The sequence below is a fragment of the Filicampus tigris genome, chromosome 2, assembly GCF_054856515.1.
Source record: "Filicampus tigris isolate MCC_2025a chromosome 2, RoL_Ftig_1.0, whole genome shotgun sequence".
NCBI lineage: Eukaryota > Metazoa > Chordata > Actinopteri > Syngnathiformes > Syngnathidae > Filicampus > Filicampus tigris.
Genome location: NC_141218.1, coordinates 8,698,126 through 8,718,690, shown reverse-complemented (window position 1 = coordinate 8,718,690; position 20,565 = coordinate 8,698,126). Strand labels below are relative to the sequence as shown.

Here is a 20,565-nt window from a genome sequence, read left to right as displayed (position 1 = left end):
GCGAATCTCCTTTTATAACCACTTTTCCCTGGTGTGCACTGACTGCATGGCTAACGACGCCTGCCGAAGCTTGAAATTGAAATTGGGCCCGATTAAAAGAAAAACAAAAAAAAAATGGAGCTCCAAAGCAGCTAAATTGTCAGCGTGTGTGCTTTATCTTAACGCCAATATTTGACCGGTTTGGTGCTGTCAGCTTGAGGGCCGACCTTTCCGGGACACTAGACGTTGTCGGGCTGTCATTTGATTCCCAAACTTTCCGACGGTGATCACGTCTGACTGGGGATGAACGCTTGTGGCTTGTGTTGGAGCAAAACTTCGTGGACATTGACACGCTTGTCAAAGTCATCAGTAAGTTTCGAAAATTCTTTGTCTGACGGGTTTTCGGAACGCGTCATGATGCAAGACTAGACTGAAAGATTAAAGATCTCGGGAGTTTTTGGGATACGACAAGGATCAGCGCTACACCCGCCGGTGTTCCTCAAGGGCCGTTTTCATGCCCGTTTTCCATCTTTCCCTGCTGCAACACACCTGATTCAAATGATCTGGGTCGTTATGGGTCGGAAAACAGGCATAGCTGGACATGCCTAATGTAGACAGTATTTAGGGACCATATGACGAATATTCTGGAAAAGTCTCTGGGGTTGAGACCAAGTCATGATAACGCACTAGAATTACTGACCCGTTAAAATTTTTGTGTTTGGAGTGTCGCAAGAATCGATGCCATGCCCACCCTTGTGTTTTGATGTGCACATTATGGCGGCGTCACATCACTAAGCTTCTAGAAAATTATTTTGAGAATGAGTCAAGAATTGGCTCTACTTTCGGGAACAAAATAAACTTTCAAGTTTTTGGAGTGCCACAAGGGTCAGTACCACTCCCACACCACTGCAAGTTGATGTACGGAGTATAAAGGCAGCGTATGAGTCTACACGAGTGGTTGGGGTTTAGAACACATCAAGATACAAGACTAGCTTGACAGTCCATTTTCTTTAGTCGCTGGATTGCCGCAAGGATTGGTGCCATGCTCACCCTTGTTTTTTGATGTACACATCATGAAGGCTTCACATCACTAAATTTCAAGAAAAAGGATTTCAGATTGAGAATGAGTTAAGTTATGGCACTAAACGAAGTGATTGAATAAATTTTCTAGTCTCTGGAGTGCCACAAGGATTACTGCCACACCCAGCCGTGTTAATTGATGTTGACATTGTGAAGTTGTCGCAACACTAAGCTTCTAGAAAAATCTCTAGATTGTGTCACAATGTGGCACTGATTTTAGTCTTTGGAGCGCCACAAGGATTAGTGCCGCACCTTGTGTATCAAAACGTTAGCACCTCTATGTGTATGTGCGTGTGTGTTTGCGTGCGCGCGCGAGTGCATGTGTTGCCGTGTGATAAAGTTTGAGGGAATAAAGCAGCTTGAAGTGTTTAGTGTTAGCTGCCACGTAGAGTCAACAACAGCAATAAAATGCGGCACACAGCGGTTGCATTCTTCAAACGTCAGCATCACAAATGCGACTTCATTAAAAGACTCACAGGAAGAAAAAGATTGTTTAGAGGTTCTCTGCACTTTTTATTGATTGGCTGCGACAAAGAGCGTCTTTCTTCCTTGCGCTCTTGGAGGACTCGGCGACTTGATGAAGAAGTTTCTAGAAGCAGGATGGAAAATGTGCCAGGCTTTCAATTTTGGACGATGCCTGATGGTTTTTTTTTTTTTTTTTTTGCTTCTATTTTTTTCTCAGCCTGAAAGCTGTTTGCGTGTGCAGTAAATGCGGGTATTAGCTCAATAAAGGTAAACTCTCCCGCACGCCAGTGTCATGAATATTTAATGAAGCAGCGGAATCCTCATTAAGTCTCAAATTCCGTTTTTTTTTTCTTGCTTTAACAAGCTCAGCCTAAAGTCTTTGTGTTTGTTTGTTTACGTCCTCTGAAACATCCGCAAGTGCTGCACTCGGGATCATGAGGATGACAGCGGCCTTTGATTGCTCTGCCTTTTATTTGTTGTCCTTTGGAGGTTAAAACAAAGTGCAGCGGTAGCTTGACTTATGAGTTGAATTGGTCCCGTGACCGAGCTCTTGACTCAATTTGTTTGTCTAATGAATAAAGTTGCTTCTGGATAAGAGAGCAACATGATTTGTAATCTCGCGATCGGGTAGCGCGTTATCACTCGTATAAGCTGCAAGATGAAGTTTGAATGTAAACAAACAAGTGCAATTTGCAACAGCCATTAGTTCGGCCGTGGGCGGACGTAGCCGTTCAAATGTTGTGCCCCATTTAGTCGTCCACCTTGCTTCGCTTCATTTCATCACTTTCACGTCGCTCGAGCGGCATTTGTGAAGCTCTCTCGCAACTCGGATTTTGTCCCACAACACAAGCCAGAAAGATGACTAGAAACTAGGAAAACTCTTAAGTTGGAGCACTCGCAAGTCAAGGTACCACCGTATTGTGTTAATGGTTGTGACGCAACAGCGGGAAACAGGTTGCGTCATGGGAAATCATCTGAGAGGCGGGGCTTGGGGAGCACATGAATTGTGGGGTTGTGTCCTAACTCTACTTGGGTTACATTTGTCTATCAAGCTTACATGTGCACATTTTATGCATACAGTCTGGTTTACAGGTTGTATCTGGGTTCTAAAGCACTGGATTGTAACGATTTTGTATGTTTACTTATTTCAGGGATAGCCTCTTGAGAGCTATTTTCTCATTTCGAGTGTATCCTTTCAACACGTACAAATGGTGAGAATTTACAAAAGAATCTTTAGGTTCTGTTAGTTTTTAGGTTCTCTCTGGCTTCTTTTGGTTAATATCAACCGGGTTATGGTTGTTCTATTTGGTTTCTGTGGGTTCCATCTATTTTTTTATAGCACTACACACTGCAGGTTCGCATCTGGAATCTAAAGATCTTTAAGTTCTGCATGTGTATAGGTTCTATCTAGGTGATATAGGTTCTGTCAGTAGGTTCTATCTGGATTCTTCGGGTCTTTCGATCTATCTTTGTTACATTCGATCTTTCTGGTTTTGATGAGTTTTGACATAGCTGTCGTGTATCCGGGTTCAGTAGGATCGATTTGGTTTCTGTTGAACTGTAGCTTGTATATGGTTTACATTGATATATATTTATGTATATCGGTTCTTCAGGTTTTTGGTTCTGTAGGTTGTACCTGGTCTATGAAGGGCTGTAAGTGAATGTGATTCTTTCGGTCTTTACGCTTTTTAGGTTAAACAAAGAATTATGTTTGTTTTATTTGGTTTCTATGGGTTCTATCTGGGTAATAGAGGTACACTATATATGTTTTTTGAGGGTTTTATCCGTCTTGGTTCTGTAGCACTATTGGTCGTATCTGGATTCCGTAAAGCCTTATGTTCTGTGTGTTTCTCAGTTTTGTCAGGGTTCTATAGAAGCATAGTGCTATCATCTTTTTATAGCAATATAGTTTCTATAGGTCCACGTAGGTACAATATGTGCTGGTCATCTAGTTGTTGTTATTCTTTGTGTTTACGTTCCCGACTGGAACAACAAAGGCCCTTTTTTTCCGGCAGCTCGCCGGCCTTCAGTCACGCCATCCACATCTATGGTCCAATCACGGCTCGCCACACTTGTGCCCTCTTGGCTCTCTTATCCCATCCTTCCCCTTTAAATGGACCACCGTTGTGCTGCTCTCACACACACACACACACACCCACACTCACGCACGCACTCACAGGGAAAGCGCCTGCAGGGATGCGCACACGCTGACAGGGAGAGTAATTGGCCATCAAAGTAATCCAGACTCCTTCCTTCGGCCCGCCTGTGGAATTAGACACCGACTTGCAGCAGGATATTAAAGCCCAGTGTGTGAGCGCGCCCCCGCCGGCGTGTGTGTGTGTGTGTTTGCCCAAAACCCGGTGTGACCTGAAGGCAAATAAATCCCATAAATAATAAAAGTCCAACAAACAAGTGCGGTGTGTTTAGGGGTTGGAGTCAACATGGCGGTTGTTTGCCGCCATGTTTATACAGCCCCATAATGCACTCGCCGATATTTCCCGCCATTCACACACACTCACGCGAACGCCCGCTGTAATCACATTTTAACCGGGCCCATAGTTGATGTTTGTACTTGATATGTAACACGCTAGCAACGTTGGACTGGTGACCCAGATGCTAAAAACACCATCAACAGTCATCACCTATCAAATACTATTTAAGAGTATGAAATTGTTATTGATAAACCCGTTACATCGGTGAAAACTGATTTTGATTTTACAATGGCGCGCACACACACAGAGCGCAGTGATGTTTATGTAAGAGGGAGTTTGACTTTGAAAGAAATTTGTGGAAGCTGGTGTCCTCACAGGTCCCACGACATGGATTTTTCATCTGTGTTAATATTTCAGCAAGATGGCGGCAGACGGTGGTGTCGGATCAAGGACGATAAAACACTCTGATTGACTTCTGTGTGTGTGTGTGTGCGTGTCATAGTAGAGTCAAAGTTGACGTTTCCACTTGGAATGTAACGGGATGACCGCTTAAAATGTCACCGTGTAAATAGTAGATAGCATTCAGTATGTGATTATCGTTAGTTCCCTTTTTAGCAGCTGGGACTTATGCGTGATGTGTGATATTGTGCAACAAATGAAAGAGCTGGAGAAGTGTGACGAAGGAAGTAACGACAATGTGAATATTTTTGCACCTGCAAAGAGTACTGGTTCAAGGTGTGTTTGAACGGGTTTACGGGTAAAACTGTCAAATTAAACTCTTAGTATTAAATAGCATTTGAAATGTGACTGTTGTTGGTACTGAATTTACTATCTGAGGGTTCAACCGAATGTGGTTAGCCTAACATAATAAAAGAGTCTGATTACGATACGATTTGGTACGTATTTTTCAACAATAAAACATGATGGAAGACAAATCGAGTGATGGCGATGTTGATAGTTTGAGAAGATTCATGTAACAAAAGTCACGTTTTAGGGGTAATTATTAAAATGACTTTGTTTATTGATATTATTCCATCCAATGAATGGCTTTTTGAGGGCATCAACATGCCTAAAAACTCTACAGTTTTTGCAAGAATGTGTGTGTCCTGGGTGCAAAAGTATGAATTTTTGGTTTCCCCCCCTGAAAAAAAAACACAAAAGTCACTCAGTAGTGCTCCCTGGAAAGAAAGAGAAAAAAAAGAGCCCCTAACACGTATGCATGGTAAACATGGGGTGAATATGACTCATAAAGGGACGCACGGAAAAGTCTCAAAGCCCCGTGACCATAATTGACCTGGAAGGCAGCCATTTGGTTTAAAGCAGCCATTTTGTGCAAGTTCCAGGCTTTGTTCTATGATCGAAAGAATATTATGGTAGAATGAACTAATGTGAAGCCACAGCAGAGAAGTGGTCATTTCTGACCAGGTTGTGTATGAAAACGTGTTTGCGTTTATGACTTGCTTTTTACCTGGGCAATATCTCCTTCAATGTTTTGGTTGTCCTCACGCTTCCGAAAATGGAACTAGTTGCGTCCTGGGCACTTGGAAAGAAAAAAGAGAAGCTCGTCACCTGCAATTGTCTGTCTTTGCCTTATTTAATCCTTCTATTGATCCACGTGATATCGGTGTTGTCGGCGGGATTCGAACTTTGCACAGGACAAAATTTGGACTGCCAGTTTTTTTTTTCAAAATTAAAATGAGTGGGTTTTTTTTCTTATACACATTTATAAAATTGACACAATATCGTTGATACGCGTGATGATTTTGATCGCAAAAATGGTGGGCAAATTTTCCCGTGGTTTGATGTGTGTCGTGCTCTCCTCCTCCTTCTCAGGTCCTCCCGTCAACGTCACCTGCAACATCTTTATCAACAGTTTTGGCTCCATCGCCGAGACCACCATGGTAAGTAAGTCGCTCCGCGTGATGAAATGTGTCTTAAAAAAAAATCAAGTGATCTGCATGCAGAAGCTCGACATGAGCCGTGTCAAACGTGTTCGGTACAGACCGTGGTTTTAAGTTCAATACAATTCAGTTCACAAAGGAATCAAATTCAAAACGTACCGCTGATGTTTTGTTTTTACAGGGACAGATTTAACAGCATTTCAAATGAAAAAGCAACAGCTTCAATCTTTTCTTTTTAGGAAGGTGAAACATGAATAGTTTATCTGTGTTTTTGGAAATAAACTTGTCGCAAGAATTGTGGCAAAGCTTCACGGGCCGCATAAAATGTTCTGGTCTTGAGTTTGATACCTGAGCTCCTCATGGATGATGTTACGATTAAAATAAAGGAGGAACTTGAGAGGCTTGCTGGATTTGAAACCGTCAGATTTCAAGATGAAGTTAAAAATCAAACTTTACAGGTCGTCTTGGACCTTCTGTAGACTTCTGAACTTCTACCTTTTGCAAAACCTGCTGTTTGAAAACAAAGAGCTGAATAGAAAAAAACAGTTACACTGTATTTTGATAAAGATATAGATTCTTGAAATATTTCATTGTTTGATTGTTTAGTTTTTTCAAAATTTTGCCAACACAAACCTGACATTGGCCATGTCCCAAAACTCTGATTACAATTTTTTATTTTTTTTTTCAATTGCAACTTTATCAGAAATTGCCCCCCTAGAGATGGTCATATCCACACCTGAATTGGTCCCCAGCATGAATTGGTGTAAAATACGTGTCACTTTTTATTTTTTAAACATTTTTTTTTACCCCTTTTATTTATAATTTCCAACTTTTCCAAAACAAACACAAAAAGAACTCTCCACCTAACATCACTTACATGTAGAAATAGAAAACATAATAAAAAAAAACAGGAACTCTATTTAATCTGAAATCATTTCAAGATGGGTCACATTCAAAAAAGGTTTCCAGATCAATTGAAAGTCATCTAATTTTCCTTTGTTTGAATATAACATTTTCCCTGCTGTACAGTATGACAAGTTCATTATCATCATTTACCAGTTCTTAAATATACACTTCTTCGCAGCGGTCACTGCAAGCAATACAATTCACTTTTTCATTTTTTAATTAAATTAAATGACTGAAATAATTTCTATTGTCTTCTCTTTTATGTTTGTATTGAGATGTGCCTGCAAATCAATATAGAGCTTTTTTTTTTTTTTAAATGTCTTTCTGTTGATGCTGTCGCAGCCTAAAAAGCCAAAGAATGCTCAGTACTTTTTCATTTTCACACTGGTGACAAGCATCCAATTGTCCTCCAAGAAGATATTTGCGGAATTCCTAAATGAATGCAGCTGCTGCTGCTGGCATCCGCCTCATTGAATCCGCCTCGCGCGTCACCTGGCCGCCCATTTGCACCCCCGCTCGCGCCCCCCAAAGGAGTCAATTGAGGCGGCGTCATTACACGAAAATTCCATTAGTGCCAATAAACGAGAGCAGCAAGCGTGCACGTGTGGCGTGTTGCTCAGGCTGGGATGCGCAATTCACGTCATTATCCAGCTCACATCCTTTTCCACATGTATAGCAAACGTGTATTCTGTTTTTAAGTGACACATATACATTCACGCAACACAAATTAGAAGGAAATAACTACACGAATAGCACCACAGAGGTGAATCATAAGACGCTTATATTACAAATATTAAATGTTATGTACTGTCTAGAGTCATTAGCCAGAGCTGACTTCATTTTAAGGAAGAGAATATACACGTTTAACGTATTTTAGTTGGACACACCTCTAATCAAGCATCTGTATGTTATATTGCAAGTTTCAAGGATCATATTTCGTTTATATCATCTAATCGCTGGCTTCTGGTGGAATTCTCATACCTCCAAAATCATCATTTTTTCAGGAGACCCCAAAAATGTCATGTTTGTCAACCATTAGCATAGCGCCATCAAAGAGAGCATGACATTTTAAGCACTTTAAATTGGTCAGTAATTTGTAAAATATTAACACCCACACTTGTGGACCGACCAATAGTGTAGATTGGTGAAAAAATATCAAATTTACCAAATTGTAGCATAGGAGGTTCCGGCCCGATGTTTAGAGATGCAGCAATTCTTCAATTAATCGACAACTAATCGATTATGAAATAAATCAAAAGGTATTTTGATAATCGATTAATTTTTTTAGAGATCTTGTTTATCGTACTTACACTTAATTAGCAGCTACGCCAAGTAGCCTACGCCTGCACCTTTTTGGCTCGTATTAGAAACTGGGTGTCTTGTACAAGTCCTGGTGCCCACAGAAAGCAATGATTCTTTGTCCTACATTGTTTGTCCACTTTTTACCTGGCGCGTATGTGACAAAGAAGCACATTCTCAAAGCTGCTTTGCTCCGGCGTGGCTGTACAGATGCGCACCTATCTATTCAAACTGTATATGTAAAAGGCATTGCGAAAATAGCTCAATTCACGTTCGGTTTGACCACAGTATAACTCGTATACTCGTTTAGCAAAAGTGTAGTGCGTATTGTCAAAAAAAAAAAAAAAACACGCCTGCCTGCTGGTTGCATCTGATCCGCTGAATGTGCGTGGCCAGAAGTTCACGTAACTGACGCTGAGTGATGAAAGCAATTTTGAATTCAAGAAATGTTCAAATGAAATAAATAACACACATACTGTTGCCTATTCTTTTTGTCATGTGACTAAAATGATTTTAGGACTTTTGACCAGTCCAAGAAAAAAAAATAACTTCACAAACACTATTACTTTGTGATTACATGGTCGACGGCGCAGAGGCGAAACCTCCGCTAAGCATCACGCGACAAGGCTAAAAATAGATTAGCTTTTGGGCTCACATATGTACACTATGGCAGCACAGAACGACCCCGGAGTGAACAAGCTCGTGTTTCCTATAAAGTCTTATTTGGCGGCTACAATCAATGTCGAGGATAGACTTAGCAAATTATGACACTACAGTCAATCAGCAATTTTACATTCTAAATAAAATATGCAAAATATGGACCGATTTCGATTAGATCGTGTAAAGTCAAGTTGCAGCCCAATGTAAGTAAATACATGGACCTCTGAAACAGCATATTTAATTGTGTGTGTGTGTGTGTGGGTGTGTGTGCGTGTGTGTGAGAGAGAGAGAGAGAGAGAGAGAGAGAGAGAGAGGCGCAAGTGAACAGTCGTCACTGGTCGCTAATCCGTGCAAGAAGATTAGAAAGAAAAACAACAAAGTACGGAAATAATCGGATTTATCATCTTTTATCCCGGCGCTAAATCCATTTAGAAGATCCCGTGACAACAAGTGTGTGTTTGTGTGTGTGTGTGTGTGTGTGTATGAGAGTGCGTTTGTGTGTGCGCACCTTTTGCCCCCTTGCTTGATTTGAATGCAACACCACTAACGCCGCTTGAACAATTTTTATTAGCACATTAAAGAAATACAAATGATTACTATGCTCTGCCCCAAACGACTGGACCACTCTGCAAAGAAAAGAAAAAAAAAAAAACCCGCCTCATGCATTCCAATATCATTGTGGAAAAAGTTAGTGAGGGCTTCTTTACTTTATCGCTGTAGCTGTTTTTCGCCTCTTTTGAACCTCTTGCCCATCATACGCTATGATGATCTGTGATTCTCAGTTTTGCTGTTCAATGTGTTTTCATGAGGAGCAAAATGCTCATTTTGCCTCGTAAACAACGATGCGACTGCACTTATTTCGAGCCTCGCCATATGTTCTCAATTTCCTTAACTGTATAAATCATGGTTAAGTGAATGTATTTTTTTTTTTAAAAAGGCATTACCTTAATTGCACCATTCTTTTTTTTTTTTTTTTCATTTGACAGGGGTGCGGCATGGCTGAAGCCGCCTCGTATCGATTGTCGTACGATTTGTGAGAAGTAGCTCGTGTGTCGTATGTTGACAGGACTACAGAGTGAACATCTTCTTGAGGCAGCAGTGGAACGACCCGCGTCTGGCATACAGCGAGTACCCGGATGATTCTCTGGACTTGGACCCGTCCATGTTGGACTCCATCTGGAAGCCCGACTTGTTCTTCGCCAACGAGAAAGGGGCAAACTTCCACGAGGTCACCACCGATAACAAGCTGCTGCGCATCTCCAAGAACGGAAACGTGCTCTACAGCATACGGTGACTTTCACACTTCAATGTGGATTATTTGCTACATTATTCATATTATTTGGGCCCAAGCGTAACATTGTTTGATTGATTTGTTGTTCATATTCTTGGCCGTAAACCTCAAAAGGTTTTCAGAAATTCAACCCCTGAAGCCAGTTTAACTTTTCAATATGAAATTTGGCAGGCGTGTCAATCGTGAGTAGTAAAAAATCTCAAGAAGCCACACCTGAAAAGAGATGGGAAGTTTCAACGGTCCATGTTGTGGGTCATTTCCAAGCATCTTTGCCACTGGAATTACTTTTGAAAATCCAGCCCCTGAATCCAGTTTTAGAACTTTGGCAGACATGTCTATCATAAGTAGACCTACAAAAAAAGTCTCAACAAGCCATGCCCCAAAAGACAAAGGAAGTCTGCCGTTTTTATTTGAAGAGGCTAATAGCATCTTAGCTGGTCATTTCCAGCAAAAACTAGTTCAGCCCCAAAGCCAGCTTAGTGGAACAACATGACATTTGGTCGACATGTATATTATAAGTAGACCCACAAAAAAGTCTCAACAAGCCGTGCCCCAAAAGACAAAGGAAGTCTGCCATTTTTATTTGAAGAGGCCAATGCAAGGGTCATTTCTAGCAAAAACTGGTTCAGCCCCAAAACCATCTTAGTGGAGCAACATGACATTTGGTCGACGTGTCTATTATAAGTAGACCCACAAAAACGTCTCATGAAGTCAACCCTATGAAAAGACACAGGAAGTTTGCCGTTTTCATCCAGGTTATGGTCATTTTTGGCCATTCGCAAAAATTAAGAAGAAATTCAGCCCCCAAAGCCGGTTTGATTTAGCAACATGAAGTTTGGTAGGCTTGTCTATCGTGAGTAAACCCACAAAAGTCTCAAGCCATGCCTGAAAAGACACAGGAAGTCTGCCAATTTGGTGCGAAGTGGACATTTCCAGTGTCCACAAAGATGGTCTCCTCCTGGAATTTTTTTTCCAATTGGGGGGGGAAATTTTGGCCCTGAAGTCAATACTTAGCAACAATGAATTTGGTTGACTTGTATAATATGAGTAGACTCAACCAAAAGTGTGTAAAAGTCATGCCTGAACAGGCAGGATGTTGGCCACGTTGGCTTGACGCCGCCATTTTGATATTAAAAGTGTCCTTCAACGACAACTTCTTGAAAAGATATTTGTGTATCAAATTTATTTTGTATGTTCAAAATGTTGAATTGCGATAAATGTGAATTATGCAAACAATTTCACATCATGGCTAGTTTGCAAATGAGTCAACTTGAATTTGACTTTTGAGAAATGAGTCATGTTTTTGAGACTTTGTGGTGCGTTTTAACGTTTGATCTTGCTGGCAGGAAGCCTGTGAATGTCAAATGAGCTTTGAGGGAAGACTTTTCAGGCACTTTGATGCACTTTTGAGGCCATACTTGATGGCTTCCAGTTTACGGCGCGGCAGAGACCTTGACGCTGTTCCTGCGGAACTCGTATTAATGCGTCAGGGTGGGGACCGGCCGCTTTTCTTTTCATCGCGTCTCGCCAACGTCCAATTCAAGGCTGCAGGAGTTATAGCCGCCTCCGTACCACCTCCTCCTCCTGTTCCCCTTTTATCGCCTCGCCTCGCCTTGCTGGTAATCTACGGAGCTTTTTAGTATTCCGCCGGTGTTCGGCGTCCATCATGGTGTCCACCGGCAGGACGCGAAGAAGGAGCTACGAGAGCCCTTCACGTGACAGCGGCACAATTGAGCTCCGTTTACAAGCAGGATTCAAATGCGCTTGGCTTCTTCTTTACCGCACTCCTTGGCAAACCGGGGGAGGGGGGGGTACCCAAGAGCGGGTCCCTAAAATTGGATGATTTTGAATGTGCCTGCTGACTGTTGCAAGTCTGACAGTTGCATTTGTGAAGGCTTTATGGCCCATCGGGCTGCCCTGTAGAACTACAGGTGGGCGTAAAAAGGACCATTTAAAAATAAAATGAAATGAAAATGATTTGTTTATTCACTGTCAGTTTTTTGGTTTTGTTCTTTTTTTTTTTTTTACGGGTATAATGCATTTGAGAGAAAAGTTCATGTTTACGCATGGGGTTTTGCATTTCATCAGTAAAATTCAAAATAGGAACGAGAATTCGCTGGCAGTATTCAGCCATTCGGGAAGAACAATCCCAATTTGTCCCCCTAATACGTTATCTTGGAAAAATGCAAATTTATTCTTGTAAGATTACAAATTTTCATCCCGCCAGAATTTCTTCTTTTTGTAAAGATTACAACCATCTTTTTCTTGGTGATATGAAACTTTATTCTCAGAACGTTACAAAAAAAACAAAAAAAAAATCTGAATTTGTGATTGTCATTTTTTTTCTCAAAAATGTGCAACTTTTTGATTGCTGTGGCAGATGTGCACGGGGTGGTGATGCTGAATCGGCATTAGGATTATGATGATACTGGGACAAAAATTCTTTGTTCCGTTTTATTTGTGGACGATGTGAAACCTTTTCTAAGACGTCCAGAATGCCCCGCTGCCGCTTCAGTTGTTGAGCTTTGAGCAGCAACGGCGTTTTACGACGCTCCCTTTTCATGATCCCAATTTTATTGCCTCCTGCCACGGAAAAACCGCAGTATAGGCGGAGCTGAGGCGCACGAGCACGCTCGCTGTACGTGCACTGATGCAAAGTCCACAAGCCCACATTGGAACCTGGAAGCGGGAGGCGGACATGCTCCGTGCTTGCCCCCCGTTTTACGCGACACGTATGAATTCTTTCATTTCAAACGGTGGCCAATTGAGGCAACTGCAGTTTGTTTTTAATTATTTGAACAACGGCTACGGCTGCAACGCCGTCATGATGTTTACTCAGCTGATTGAAATCAACAGAATCCTCTTAGCAGCAACTGATACTGCGTGTGCGTGCGTGTGTTTGTGTGTGTGCGTGTGTGTGTGTCTTTAGGATAACACTGGTGCTGGCCTGTCCCATGGATCTGAAAAACTTCCCGATGGATGTGCAAACGTGCATCATGCAGCTGGAAAGCTGTGAGTACACACGCGCACATAGTACGCGCACACATTTATCATCTATGTACACACACGCACGTAGTACACTTGCACACATTTATAGTACATGCACACACACATTTATAATATATACACACGCACACAATTAGTACAATCACACACATTTATAGTAGACATTCAGTACACAGGCACTTTATTTTATAGTATATGCACACTACTCACACATACTTCACACACACACAAAAACGTATTTGTAGTACACTCACACATTTTTAGTATGCACACATTGAGAGGATGTGGACACACACATTTACTGTGTAATGCAGTATGAAAACACACCTACACGTTTATCATATACACACACACACCATACACGCACACACAACTTGATGGTACACGCTAATAGACACACTCACATTTATAGTATATGCACACACACAATCGTTTACATACATTTATAGTGGACGTGCACAGACATAGCTATAGCATTTATAGCACACATACACATACACGCATACAGTACTTGTAATATAACACACACACACACAAAGTAAAGAAACAAAAAAGTATTTTTAGTTTGAAAAAGTACACATAATGCCATTCTGCTTCATTGTGTTTTAAAAAATTAAATCAGTCAAATGGGATCCATTACTGTCCACGCACTGCATAACATAACAACGCAAGATTGTGTTTCGAGCCGGTACAGGATCATGTTTGTTGTTTACCTCTGCTTGGGTGTTTGCGTTGGTCGCAGTCACCAATCACCGCACTTCCGCACACAAGCACTTCCTGTACTACAAAGACCAGCATTCCTTGCGGTTGTGCATACGCAGAGTGTCTCTCTCATGTCTGTGCGCGCCGGCAGTATCTTTGCCTTTCTCGCACTCCTCTCGTCCTTCCACTTCTCGGCAGCAATGCTAAGTACAGCATCTTATGTTTTTATTGTAATGTATTTTCGGGTTTTTTTTAATACAAAGTATTTTGACGTAAATTTCCACTTTCACGGTGAAATCCGCTAAAATTCAGGTTACATCACCAGTGTAGGAACGGAACTCGTTCGTAAAATGAGGACTCCGCGTATATACACAGTTAACAGCCACAGTCACATTTATAGTGTATGCACATGCTCTCATTTAATACACACGCACACACAGTTCCGAAACACACAATAAAATACACAAACGCACACACATATTCCTGTACATACAGTTGTACTCACGGTGCACACATTCAAATTATCCATAGTATACACGTGACGTCCACACACGCACGGACAGAATGTGGTATAGATGCGTGTGCGCAGACGTGAGGCGACTGGGAAGCAGGAGCGGAACGGCGGGCCGGCAGACGCGCTCCCGGCCCGGCGCCAACGTCGCAGAGACGTGACACCACTCAGTAACCATAGCGACCGCATCCTTTGTCCCGCTTCTTTCCTTTGCTCTTCGCATCTAAATAACAAGAAAGGAGCAGCGTTCGTCAAACTTAGGGAGGAAATGTGGATATATGATGCTATCAACGCGACGCTAACCGGTCGCCAAACATGATGAATAAGTGACGCTAAGCTATTGTGCCTGCGCTTGTGCCTGTCTGTGTCCAGTTGGCTACACAATGAACGACCTGATCTTCGAGTGGGACGAGAAAGGCGCCGTGCAGGTGGCGGACGGCCTGACGCTGCCTCAGTTCATCCTCAAGGAGGAAAAAGACCTCAGATACTGCACCAAACACTACAACACTGGTGAGTCAGCAAAACACAATTCAGCACTGCTACCGCTACTCCACAACAATCAACCTAGAACGCAGTCACAACTACCACTACCAGACAACAATCTACCGACATAGTACAGCACAGTAACAACAAGCACCACTGGACAGCAACCTGGCTCCAACGCAATCAGTCCTACCATTACTGGACAACAATCTGTCTTCAACACAGTCACTACTGCTTCTACTGGACAACATTCTACCCTCAACACAGTCATTATGACCACAACTGGGCAATATTTGACCTACAACACAATCGCTTCTACCACTACCGGACATTAATATACAGTACACTCAACAGTCACTACAACCACTGCTTGACAACAAACGACCTACTACTACCTCTACTGGACAACAGTCAACCGACCACACATTCAGTACGATCACTACTAGATAGCAGTCTACCTTCAACGTAGTCACTACTGCCACTACTGGACAACAATCTACCTTTAACACAATCACTACCACCACTAGTGGACAACAATCTAGCTTCATCACAGTCACGTCTACCACTAGGGGACAACAATCTACTTCACACACAGTCACTACTACCGCTACTGGAAATCAATCAACCTGCAAAATCACTACCACCAGTACTGGACAACAATTCAAAAGAACAATCTGCCTTGTATACAGTCACTACTACCTCTACTGGACAACAATCTACACTCAACACAGTCCCTACTGCCACATGTGGTCATCCTCCTCTTTTGTTCTTCCGTGTTCCTCTTCGCTCCTCCTTGATTGTCATGCACTCGACGCCGAGGGGCTTGCTGCTCATGTTTGTGTCAGGGAGAACGGGATTCTCCATTTCCTTCACTTCTTATCTCCCTCTATCTCTCTCAATATGCGAGTGTGTGTGTGTGTGTGTGTGTGTGTGTGTGTGTGTGTGTGTATGTGTGTGTGTTTTGCTGGCTGGCTCCCAATAGGAGATAAAGCCATAGTGAAGGTGTGTCGTTTTTTTTTTTTTGGTGTACGGGGCTGGGATTTATTAGCTGCAGTGTGACTGCGAGAGAAGAGATTCCGCCCGGCAACACAAAGAGTGGGCGACAAAAAGCCTCTTGAAATACTAATTAACTCGCCGCCTGCTGCATTGCACAACTCGCCTGCCCTGCACACCGCCGCAGCCGCCGCAGGAACAATAATAACCACAACAACGACAATGAGAATGATAGGGATCGCTCGATGGACCTCGCAATGCGCCTTTCACACCTTGGGCCACAAGTTCCTTGCAATATCTTGACGATATTGTTATAACTTCTTTCCAAGATCTTCCCAATATCACTACTTACGACCACTGAGGGGAAAAGCCGAAAGGACAACAACAACACCACTTTGACTCACTGATTCACTTTGTTGGACAACAATATACTTTAACCACAGTCACACTTCCACTGCTGGACAACAGTCTGCCTTCAACACAGTCACTACCGGACAGCAATCTACCGTACCTTCAACACAGTCCGAACTACCTGAACTGGATAACAGTTTACAGTCAGCACAATCACTACTCGGTAACAATCTACCTTCCATCTGAGGGAAGCAAGGAAGGAAACGGGGAAAGGAAGGCAGGAAAGAGGTCAGAAAAGAAGGAAGGAAGGCTTGAAGTACATAAGAATGCACAAATAAAGAACAATGATGGAAAATATTTTAGTAAAAAATAATCTGCAAATGTCATGAAAACTAGTTTGTATTGGTTGGTTTTTGAATGGTTGGTTTTCGAAGCTTATTAGGTGCCACACCTCATTCTTGCCCGTATATTAGATACTATACTATACAGATGTGTGTGTGTGTGTGATGGTGTGTGTGCGCGCTCGTGTGTCCCGGTCCACTAGACTGTATTGATTAAAGCTCTCGCACACACACGCGGATGAATCATTTCAATCTTGTCCTGGGATGGAAAATATGGACGCAGCTTAAAAGCTCTCAAGTGTATCGCCCGCATAAATCAGGAAACAGCTCCCTCTTCCTCCTCTTCCTCTTCCTCCCTGGTTGATATTTGAAGCATATGAAGGTTTGTTGCCGATATCGATGGCGCTGATGAAATGGCCGCTCGGCCATCTCACTCGGCGCGATGTTAGCGTTTGTTGACGTAGCGATTGGTGGTGTGGCTGGGTTGCCAATTGTGAGCTGGCCATTTTGTAGCACTGTTGGAATGTGGAGTGACGACGGGACGTCTTTGGAAAGTCCAACCTTTAACCTTTGGGTCACCTTTTCTACAAGGGGAACTCGGGTGAAAAAAAAAAAAAAAAATTTTCATCATCGCGCGACCATAGAGGTGAGCTGTGATGTTCGCAATGCGAGCCCGAAGGCATTTTGACGTCGGTTTCAGTCAACAGCAAGAGGGCGGTACAGGACAAAATGGCAGCACCCTGAAATCGACGAAAATGGTTGAATTCATCCGTTTGATTCTTGATTTATCGAATATAACAGATTATTGCAAATAAAAATTTGCCTCGAGTTCCACTTTAACCTTTGTTGGTAGGGGTCAAGGAGAGATGAACAGAGGCTTCCTATGCTTCATAGGAAAGAACAGAACTCCTTGCTACTGTCCTGTAAGACTGTAAAATATACTCTTGTATTATTTCTTATTAATCGAAAACGTGATTTATTCTTTTCTTTACTCCATTCTTTTTTTTTTATTCTTTTATTCTATTCTTTTCAAGTGTCTGGCATAAAACTCTCACGCATCTCTGTGTAGTCTATAAAACTGGGATTTTTCGTGGACATTTCATTCACCGATAGAGAGAATTGACGGGCAGCCGCAATGAAAAATTGTTGTGTTTGTACGGCATGAGCGTTTTCCCAGTGTGGCGTCGACCGGGTTTTTTCCGTCAGCGGCCATTTGACTTCCTGTCGCTGCGGTTTGCTTCCTGCATTTTGATGTTGCCGAAGATGACTAAGATGGCAGACTGCTTTCTACACCGTCAACTTCTTACTCCTCAACTCCTCCTCACGCTCCAGCCGGCACAGATGCCTCCTCACTCCTTCGTCTCCTCACTGCCTTTTTGAACCTTTGGTCTTCTCCACTCTTCATCTGCTTCCTCCACCGTCAGCTTGAGTCTCATCTCATTTCGCTGCAGCCGGCACAGACTCAACTCAACTCAACTTTATAAAGCGCTTTAATATGGCTGAAAATTCAGTTTGCACTAAACACTGAATCCCCTCACTGTAACATTGCATATCACAATGTAAACTGAAGTAAACATTTGGATGGAAGTATCTGTATTTGGAAATGAGTTATATATATATATATATATATATCTATATATGTATATATAGATATATATATATATATATATATAGATATATATAGGCATGTCTACGGTTCATCATTTGAACCGATACCTGGGATTCGATACCGGTACCAATTTTCAGTACTTTGGCATGTGTGTTCGTTGTAATAAATCTCAAGATTTTTCAGTTTTCGAAAATCACATCATCCGTCCTCGATGTCCATTAATTTGCATCGTAAGATGAGTTTTGATATTAAACTGAAATGAACCAAAGATGGGTTGATCATTGACACACCTGAGCTGTGGATGTCCTTCCCCATTGTGTTCTTTTTTTGCTGATGTTGCCGCGTTGTTGTCGTTTTAGGCAAGTTCACGTGCATCGAGGCCCGCTTCCACTTGGAGCGTCAGATGGGTTACTACCTGATCCAGATGTACATCCCGTCCCTGCTCATCGTCATCCTGTCCTGGGTGTCCTTCTGGATCAACATGGACGCCGCCCCCGCCCGGGTGGGCCTGGGCATCACCACCGTGCTCACCATGACCACGCAGAGTTCAGGATCCAGAGCCTCCTTGCCCAAGGTCAGCCGCAAATAAAACACGACATGGCGACCTACATGCGTACGGAGTTGGCCGTTTTACATCGCTGTTGAAAGAATGAGATGGAACTTCCATTTCCGCTGTCAAATCAGTTAGGCACCTCACAATTTGCAGAATTGAGTTAAAAAAAGGACAAGTACAGTTATCAAAAATACACTCTTGTTTACAGAATATACCGTTTTTCACATTTGAGAGAATGTCGACATATATCACACAGAATAGCGTCCATTATATTGCACTTGGACCGGGGCAGATGCATTTGACAGGTTGGTGCGAGAAGCTGTTTTTTGAGCCTCGTGGTTCTAGAATTGAGCGTGTCCTGTGGTATTTTCCGGGGTGGGGTTCCTTAATGATCCCACTGGCTTGCCGCAGCGGGCTGCCAGTGGTGGCAGTGACTCAACTCACTTCACAGCGAGAAGCAGTTTGGCAGACAGTGAACAAGCGTTCCAAGAAAGAGGCTTCAAGCTGTTGATTGCCACTCCCAGCTGAAGTTTACTCTCAAACGAGCACTACATTACACAAAACACCAGAGAACGTTTGGATTTGGACAAATGTAAAAATACCTTTTGGGTACTGAGTGAGTTTAGCAAAGGATTGAACACAAATGGTGCAGCATACATGTAGACAATATAACTACCCACAGCCATATATTCTTTATCCTCTCTGAAGAACAACTGTCTCTCTATGTGTTTTATACTGCACCCAGGTGGCCAAGGCAGGCATAGCAGAAGGGGCAGCATTCAATTGATGCAGTGTGACCAAAAAAAGAAAACATTATGGAGTGCTATTTTTTCCTCATTAAAATACACACTGCAATTTTTAGTTGGGGAAGATCTGCATTTTTTAATGGATTTTTTTGTGGAGCATACAGTCAACATTCATCCTCATGATAGTGAGTACGGAGTGCTGAACAATTCTGAATCATTCACTCATTCCCGACTCCCTTATAGGTCCACAATATCAAAATGATTTCAGTCAATGAATCCAAACACACCCATGCTCACATGCAAGTAAAGAAGATGAACAAAAAAGCATTTTAAAAAAAGTTTAAAAAAAATAAAAAAGCAACAAAATGTTTTCTTGTGAGGGATTTTCAGATTAAAGAAAGAAAAACAGTCATCGCTTGCGTGACCCAGTATAGGATTGTATAATTATGTCCAGGGAAGCTGTAATCCCCAACACACACTCACTAACAGACTCTCACACACACACACACACACACACACACACACACACACACACACACACACACACACATGGTTTGTGGACATTAGGTGCTTCATGCGCTCTAAAAATTGAACAAGTGAACCGTGATTCCGCTGCAGTTCAGCTGTCACAATAATGATCACACAGCACAGCTGAGCTTACGTGCACACGCACACACACACACACACACACACACCTGAGTGTAGCTCACACACACACACACACACACACACCTACACACACACACACACACACATTGCTGCACATCCAGTTGGTGCACGTCATGATGAAGGTGAGATTAGCAAAGGAAGGAAGTGCACATTCGAAGAGCAGAACATGGTTAGCGCAGTTAGCACAGTTAGCTTCCTGTGTACATGAACGCTTTTCTGCACTACTCAGCAGACAATATAAATGTGTCAGGGCTTTTTCCTTTATTGTGAATTATGAACATTAATAAATCAACATTTTAGGGACTTTTTTTTATACTCAAGAGCTCCAAAATGGGCTCAGTACCAGTCACTAGAATGCTGAGAAAATTCAGCCCCCAGTGAAAATTGGCAGACATCAGTAGACACAAAGTCTGCCATTTTGGTTTGAAGAAACTATCTGAGGGCTCATTTCCCAGCATTTTGTCCGTTAAATTTCCCCCTCCAGGCCAGTTTCACATAACATGAACTTTGGTAGAAATATCTATTATGAGAAGACCCATAATACAAAAACATCCAAAGAGGCTGTTCCTGAAAAAAGACAAAATGTCT

General features: G+C 42.4%; 1 protein-coding gene across 6 annotated transcripts in view; it reads left to right on the top strand.

Annotated features, from left to right (window-relative positions):
* The window catches only part of glra1 (glycine receptor, alpha 1), a 51,193-nt gene that overhangs the window by 25,566 nt on the left and 5,062 nt on the right, over window positions 1-20,565 (top strand). For 2 of the 6 annotated variants that reach the window (XM_086021142.1, XM_086021177.1), the window contains 5 exons: window positions 5,790-5,857; window positions 9,789-10,012; window positions 12,943-13,025; window positions 14,605-14,742; window positions 18,369-18,583. In XM_086021142.1, coding sequence (XP_085877268.1) covers window positions 5,790-5,857; window positions 9,789-10,012; window positions 12,943-13,025; window positions 14,605-14,742; window positions 18,369-18,583 — 728 coding nt within the window. The other 4 variants (XM_086021157.1, XM_086021167.1, XM_086021150.1 and 1 more) reach the window with 4 other exon arrangements.